We start from the raw sequence: 7,993 nt of genomic DNA on the forward strand, positions 1-7,993 counted from the left end.
TAAAGCTCAGATAACCGTGACGTATTGTATTGAGTCCTGCTCGCTGCCAGATTACTTAAGAAGTGTGTGTTCTATGAGTTTAGTTCATTTTTCGGTGGCATGTGCGTTTCCTTTTTCGTGAGGGTAATTATTATAAAGTTAATACCAGCTTTTATCTGGCGCCATTCGATTTTAAAATTCTGCGTTTTGTGATTATTGTCATATTATCAAACGACACACGGCCAGCAGAAAACATAAACTCAAAAAAACTTTGAACTTTTCTTTTTTTAACTCGAAGCAGAAACATTAAAATTGGCAGACATTTAATATATAATATTGCTTTGGAATGCGATTAAAAGGTTAATTATCGGTCACTACACTCCATGATTTTTTTTTCTTTCTAGTTGACCGTCCGGGACGTTTAATTGGAAAACGGTTGGCAATCAAGAAAAACAAGGTCAAAATAAATATGTGCAGCTCTAGACAGCATTGGTAATAAAATTCAATACACAGATAATTATATGATTAATCATCAAATCTCACTTTTACAACATAACACAAAGATTTCAAAAAATTACGCTGTACATCTTCTAGTTTGTGAAATGTCAGATAAACAACGTTTTACCCGAATGAGAAGGTGTTATGCCTGCTATGGCGTGAACTGACAACAACCTTTTCCAAGACCTTTTAGAATGCCAAGTATAGTCTTCAAGCATCAGTAATAATGGATACAACACAGGTTGTAAAAGTTAACTTTGTGTCTAGTGTCACGCCTTGATCACTGTAACAATAAGCTCTGTCAATTGACAATGTTTTAAAAGAAAGACGAAGTACTACACGCTTGACATAATGGTGATTTTCAATTTGTTTTTCCGAAGTAAGAGTTCATTGTTGAAATTGACTTTCCCTTGTAAGTCTTACAAGGAGCAAGTCAAATCAGGTTCAGTTTCTGATTTCAGATCCTTATTTCTACAGTCTTACAAGGGCATTTCCGCTTATATTTTTGTGCGTGCCTCTATTGACTCAATTTACAAGGAACAGCTGAATGAATATAATCTCTTTGACAATAAACTTGGTGCTGTCATGCAAAGCTGGTTTTAGCATTTATTTTTTATATATTTTGCTATGCCTGTGTAGGAGGTACGATGGAAAACAATAGCTACATATGATTAACGAGTTGTGATTAGCAGTATTTGCTATAACAATCTTGCATTAAAATATCTGGTACTTTTTAAAAATCGCCTTTAAATAACAACGGGATAATTAGGGAAAACTGTTGTGAATGACTAAATACAACCTGTACTCCAAAATTAGGTACTGCAAAGTATCAACAAACATAATAGGTGACATAAATAAGAGCACCACTATGCCCATGCATGGATGGTCTTTTAACTTCAATAAAGACTATCCAGGTACAAGTGCACAAGTATATAGGTATGAAAAGTTACAGTGCATCGGTCGTGTTCCAACTGAGTAAATCGCCAAACGAGGAGTTCGTTGGGATGGAACTGTTGGTTGCGTTCAGCATGGCATCAAAGTTGCTCATTAAGCCATCGATGTCATCGTCGTAGAGGATACCTGCATTGGCAAAGACGATAAGCAAAAATTGGAAAATAGTCTGCAATAATCATTATCTAAAACTTGAACCATGTTCGGGATTATTCAAACTGCGGTTAGAGTGCAATGAACACTTAAGGTTTCTTGGCCCCTTCACTGCAATAGTTAATGGTACATAGCCTTACTCTGTGTTTGTTTGAGCCTTTGTGATAATTGTCTCAGTCAATACGTAATTTTGATTCAATACTATAAATTAAACTCTTTTATACTTTCCTGTGTAAGTTGGAATAAAGTTGTACGAGTCTTTTGACATACTAACTTCCATGTGCCAAGAATTGCTTCAAATGATTGACCGTATAGCCTAATCATTGCAGGTACAAACAACCAGATTAAGGTAGTATGCGCCTCGAAAGTGAAAGATTTAAACTTTTGCTCAAACTTTCATCAAGATATGTTTCAACCATTCTCTTTCAAAATCAAGAATAAAAATAGGGAGTCACTGTGAAAATTTTGGTATTAGAGAAACAAATTACTTGACATTGACCGGTATTTGAAATTCAAAGTGGCCACCGCCCCTGTGTTAACTCTATGGGGGAAAAAATTCGAGTTTGGAAAAACTAAGCCGGTGAAAAGTTTTCTTTCACCAAGAGCTTTAAAATGAACCCCAATAAGTGGTATAGAATTGATAAAGTTTGAAAGCCCGAATATCCGACCCCGAGGCGCGTTCTACCTTAACAGATATTCGCTGTAAATAAACATATTATCTCACTCGATCATCTCCTCTGACTAATAATTGACAGTTGCAAAGAAAATCATTATTTCAGAAACTGTAGTTGTGCATTCCTGTCAGAGGATGAATGGTGGAAAACTGTCAGAGATGTACATATGTAATGCAGGAACACAATGATGTATAAACAGATTTATGATAGCAACTATATGGCTACACTTAGGTGTCCATAAGCGACCAGAAAAGTATTGTAAAGAAAATTACAATAACCCAAAAGCAGCAACAATTATATCATCTTTATCATCATCACCATTGCTATTGTTTTTATCATTGTTATTATTTCTTTTTGTAGTTATTTTCTGCACTGTTCATCGGTTCTTGCCGCTGTTGTCCGTGTTCATGTCATTTTTCCTTGTTTCTCTTATTGTTATTACGAGTCGACAATCAACACTATCGTCATGAACCAACAAAAGGAAAATGTACGAATTTTTCGACCGGGAAACTGAAATTCTGCAAAATTCATAAACATTTAAAAATCTGCTCTTCAAATCGATCCCGACATTCATATATATTCGATATATTTTTTCCTAGCTTGGAAACCCAGTAAGGGACCTTTATGGTACACGCAATTTTAACGCTGGGTCACTACACGCATATTCGATTTTAAAAAATTTTCTTGCATTTGCTGCCACTCACCTGCAATACACGCTGTCATAAAGTTGGCAGCGTTTCCAGCGATTAAAGCCCTAATAGCTATGGAAGACAGTTCTTCTGCCCTACTAGGTGCCAACGAAGACAGCGTGCCCAATGTTGTGCCAATACTGACGACATTTGAAAACCCACACATAGCATAAGTTGTTATCAGTTCAGAGCGACGCTGAGAAAACAGGTAGTAAAAGGAAATATTGTATTGATTAAAGGGAAAAAATCGGCCACTTTTAATGAATTTTTGTTTGATGCAAGATGCTACTTATATTGTTTGACATGTTGAAAGATACTGAATGAATGGGTGACTATGCATATATTCGACCCCGGTTTTAGAAAAATTAAATGACAATTAAATGAAACTATGGCGAAAATCAATTAATGGTCATTCATTTTCGTAATCGTTTCATGTATCGTGTCTAAAACCGGGGTCAAATATATGCATAGTCACCCATTCATTCAGTATCTTTCAACATGTCAAACAATACAAGTAGTATCTTGCATCAAACAAAAAATCATGAAAAATGGCCGACTTTGTCCCTTTAAGGTCATCTTATTCATGGAAAATGTTTGATTCTGAAAGCTTACACCTGGAGTTACATTATGAACGACCGTGAGCGTATTTTCCTTCAACGTTTAGTAGCACACTGGACTTAAATAGGATGAATAATTTTAAATCCAACCTTTTGGAATAAAATAATTTACATGAGCACGTATGTTTTCAGAACAAGACGATTTTTGATATCGTACGCCGTTGGCATGGCAAAATGAATTTGGCATCCCCTGTACTTACAGAGAGTGACGGTCCTACGCCAAGTTTGCGATTGTCAGCCAAAACCAACAAATTCTTGAATCCGATCAGCGTATTTGTCACAATCTTGACACCTATCATCTCGGCGGCAAGAAAACAGTCGTCCCACTCGACGCCCATCAAGTATGTCATCGGCATGAAGAACCAAGCGCTGATCGACTGTCGGGTTGATAAAATTCCAACCGACAGAGTTATATGCAGGCAACGCAGAGGGTTGTCGTAGATTTTGAAAGAGATACGACGTGGTATTAAATTCCATGTAGCAGTCGCTTGCGTGTTCAAATCCTTTAAAAATTAACTTTGTGGTAGACGTTTTGCCACTACTTCAAAGACATGAGTTGTCTATTCCTAATGCAAAACAGTTGTAGCTGGCTGGGGCCTTAGCCAGCGTTTAAGTTTACAGCGTTTGCAGATGATAAATTGTCCTAATTTATGGTGATACTATAACATAATAAACTGAAACAGTCATGACTAACTGTTTATGGCGATGAAAATTATCATCTCTCTCCCCCCCCCCCTCTCTCTCTCTCTCCTCTCTCTCTCTCTCTCTCTCTCTCTCTCTCTCTCTCTCTCTCTCTCTCTCTCTCTCTCTCATTCATCCGCGACTTACCCCAAAGTTCAAGGAAGGATAACCAACCATCCCGCCGACCCAAGACAGGATCGCGTTGATGGACTCCATAATCCCAAGTGCTGCGATAAAGCTCATTAGCAAATTAACAACTGTAGGCACGGCAGACAACCCCCCTGCAGCTATGGCATTAATTACGTTGTGATATCTCCTGCAAGAGTAAAGTGCGCGATAGCTAAATCCGAGAATTGAAACTAATAATAAAGAAGAACAATAATATGTAGATTAGGTAGGTCATGATCAAAAATCGTTTATAGGCATGTTAATTAACCAACCATTCGCTTTTGTGACCGCTATTGCGCAAATATTGTACTGCTACTCGGACTAAAACCAAGATTTGTTACTAAGAATAAATATGTACAGTATGTATCTATCGTTAGCAACCTTGATTTTCCGATTAAAGGCAGTGTCATATTTTTGTAATTATGTTCTCTGAACGCCGTTGCATACTTACTTTGGATTAACTTTTGCAGAAGTATCATAATCCGACTGGGTCTTTTCAGTTTCTGGGTATAGGATCTTCGAGACGGCGAGCGCCGCTGGCGCCGACATGGCACATGCTGTGATCAGGTAGGAAGGGTCGATACCTATTCTTATTGACGCTGCCATTATACCGCCACTGATGCCAGCGTAACCGGTTGTAGCCACAGCATGCAGTTCAGACACGGTCATGCTCTCGATGTAAGGAGCGATGAAGAGCGCACTCTCAGGCTGAAACAATAATACATGATTATGCATATAAGAATATATGCGTTGAAATATGAATACACAGAATATACTTAGATCACTTTTGAAGCTCTCGCGATCAACGACTGGATCTTACTGGAACAGTTGAACGTCTTTGTTTAACATTAGGCCATGCTACCCGAGTTTTCAGCAATGCAGGGGACAAATCGGTTTATTTGTTTTTTCTATGAAAAACTGATGTTGTTGCAGACTTGACTTCCGCGTTCTTTATGATAAAATTTTCAGTTTGTTTGAAAGTACTTGCTTTCACCCTATGAAACTTGTTTTCAACGACTGTTTCGATTTTATGTAATGTGACACATCCAAAGCCGGCACCATGGTTGTTTAATTGCTGCCCGATGTGGTCGCGTGATCAGGATGAAAACTTACCACACTGAGGAAAATGGAGGCTGCGGCGGCAAAGGATTCGCACGCAGACGTTTGCATGGTTACCGACAGAAACCACGCCATCTTGCCGAGGACCAACTGCATGATGCCATAATGATACAATATTGACGTCACACAACCCATAAAGATGACGACAGGAAGAACCTGGTGGAAGAAAATTGCAAGCCGTGAACGAAACTAGGCTGGGAATACAGTTTCTCAAATAATCACGCTGGGGACAATCGAAATGCGTATAGCAACGCTCGTCTGCACGCAGTAATTTGGATCTTCGATAGTAAGTGCTTCAAAATTGCATGTAGGTATTTGCCATGCCAGCCATGTCTGAACGGCCACAAACAGCACGATGAAAAACGTTCAAATTTTCACAAGAAGGCGATTAATGGATCATCCATACAAGGCATTCAATACAATCTGGTTTTAATTGACGAAATGTGAAGCGATAGGTCTACTTATATATTTCAAGGCAAGTCAATATATTTATATATATATATATATATATATATATATATATATATATATATATATATATATATAATATATATATATATATATATATATATATATATATATATATATATATATAGCTCATTCTGTGTTGCGATTCGCCAAAATACTTAACGTGACGGGAGAAAAAAATTGTCTAGTTCCCATTGAATCGACAAAAGTGACGTCAGAAAGTACTTTGGAAAGACTAGCGAAATAGTCTTTGGCAAATTTGAAAAAGTGCCCGGTAACGTGACCATACGCGTGGTATCGTCTGCAACTTTGAAACCAATGGCGGGTGACCGGGACGTGACGAGCGCTCGGGAAGAGCGACAAGCCTTTCTCTAAAACAGTAAGATTTTCCATTCCAACAGCGTAGGAACTTGAACAGCTCATCGACGACAAAGATTCAATAGACATCAAATCAGGTACAATAATCGTTATCATTCAAGGTAACTAAGAAAGTTACCAGGTCCAAGGAACATATTGAGAATGACAAAGGTAATGGGGTCATCTTGAACCACAAAATAGTGGTGGTACCAGGTGTCCGGAATGGGTAAGCGTACCCTGCCAGCTAGCCGCACCCGTCAAGATTGACCCAAAGCGACAAATCCATTGTTATTTAGTGAATTCACCAAATTACTTTTGTGAGTCAAAATTTGGTATTCTGTCACTCATCATTTGAGTAACAGACAGGCCATATTTGATACGACATCTCCGTATCTACCGTAGAACATCTTAAATGATTTCACTAATCTACTTTCTGAGAATCCTTGCCTCACTAACTTTTGAGCTAATAGGTTGTGTCTAACTAGAAAGTCTTCATATGAATTGCATGCTCTACTGTATCTAAGGAGTTGTGAAATATACACACCATAAGCTGGAGATGATGGTATATTGCTCGACAAAAAGGGAAGTTTATGATTTCAAAATTGAAATCGTCTCTTTTGTCATACAGCTTAGTATATAGTGTATTTTGTCTAATTTCAAACAATACGTCTAGGTTCAAGTGCAACCAAGGATGTTTGTTAGGTACGCTTAGGATATTTTTGTGAAGAAATAGGTACTACTGTAACCTTGTCTCCATGGAATATTGCAGTTAATAATATAAAAACAGATTAAAAACTATAAAGTAAAACATGCATTCATACATTTAGCGATTGACGTGTTATAAAACACCTATACCCTGGCCTATAGGGGTATAGCACCCGTCCATCATCTTTCATGGCCGTACGTTACCAGAAACACATCGCTTAGGCCTATACCCCTTACGCACCACGGCCTACCGCTTACCTACCGTTTATTTTGGGTACAATAATAGTCGTAGGTAGATCTAGAGGGCAACTTTTTCAGGGCTTATACATTATTTTGTGGCATCTAATTTATGATGAGCGCGTTGAGAAAAGGACCGGAACACCTTTCTTGCATGACACAATAGCGCTGTTCACGGTTACAGTTTTTTTTACTGAGTATAGCTGTACGCATGCGACATCGAACATGCACTGCTGCTTGAAATGCGGACAAATTTTATCAATGTTGCATGCGTTTTTCCAGCTTGTACTCTGAGTCGTGAATATAGTCTTTTAGTATCATTGTTACACCAGTAGTCGCCTACTAAGATGTGTTTTCGTCTTTCTTGCATTCGTAGTTTTCTAAAAATGCGGCAAATATTTATTTTTGCTTAATAATGAGAAAACGATGACGTCAACTGTGAACAGCTCTTTACTGAGGGTTGACCGTTGCTTATGCGCAGATGCCTATAGAGACAACGACGACTCACCGTGAAGGCGAAGTAATGGTGATGAAAGGTCTCCCCGAACAAAAATTCAGGGCCGGCCTCAGAATACTTCAGAAAGGTGACCATCTGATTCCCAATGAACAGAAATGCTGAAAATCCGAACCTGGTTCGAAGGACCAACATGGCCATGCAGACTTGAAGTATGAGTCCAAAGACGACAGGCCTCCACCT

General features: G+C 38.3%; 1 protein-coding gene across 1 annotated transcript; it reads right to left on the reverse strand.

Moving 5' to 3' along the window:
• Positions 1-583: 583 nt before the first annotated feature.
• LOC139148688 (solute carrier family 28 member 3-like) lies at positions 584-5,100 on the reverse strand. Its single transcript, XM_070720175.1, has 5 exons — positions 4,862-5,100; positions 4,390-4,558; positions 3,762-3,938; positions 2,960-3,140; positions 584-1,557 (listed from the first exon to the last, which is right to left on the reverse strand). Exons 1-5 carry the CDS (start codon positions 5,077-5,079, stop codon positions 1,424-1,426), a joined length of 879 nt encoding a protein of 292 aa, XP_070576276.1. The 5' UTR covers positions 5,080-5,100; the 3' UTR covers positions 584-1,423.
• Between the last annotated feature and the right edge of the window lie 2,893 nt (positions 5,101-7,993).

Source organism: Ptychodera flava, chromosome 13, assembly GCF_041260155.1.
Source record: "Ptychodera flava strain L36383 chromosome 13, AS_Pfla_20210202, whole genome shotgun sequence".
Taxonomy (NCBI): Eukaryota; Metazoa; Hemichordata; class Enteropneusta; family Ptychoderidae; genus Ptychodera; species Ptychodera flava.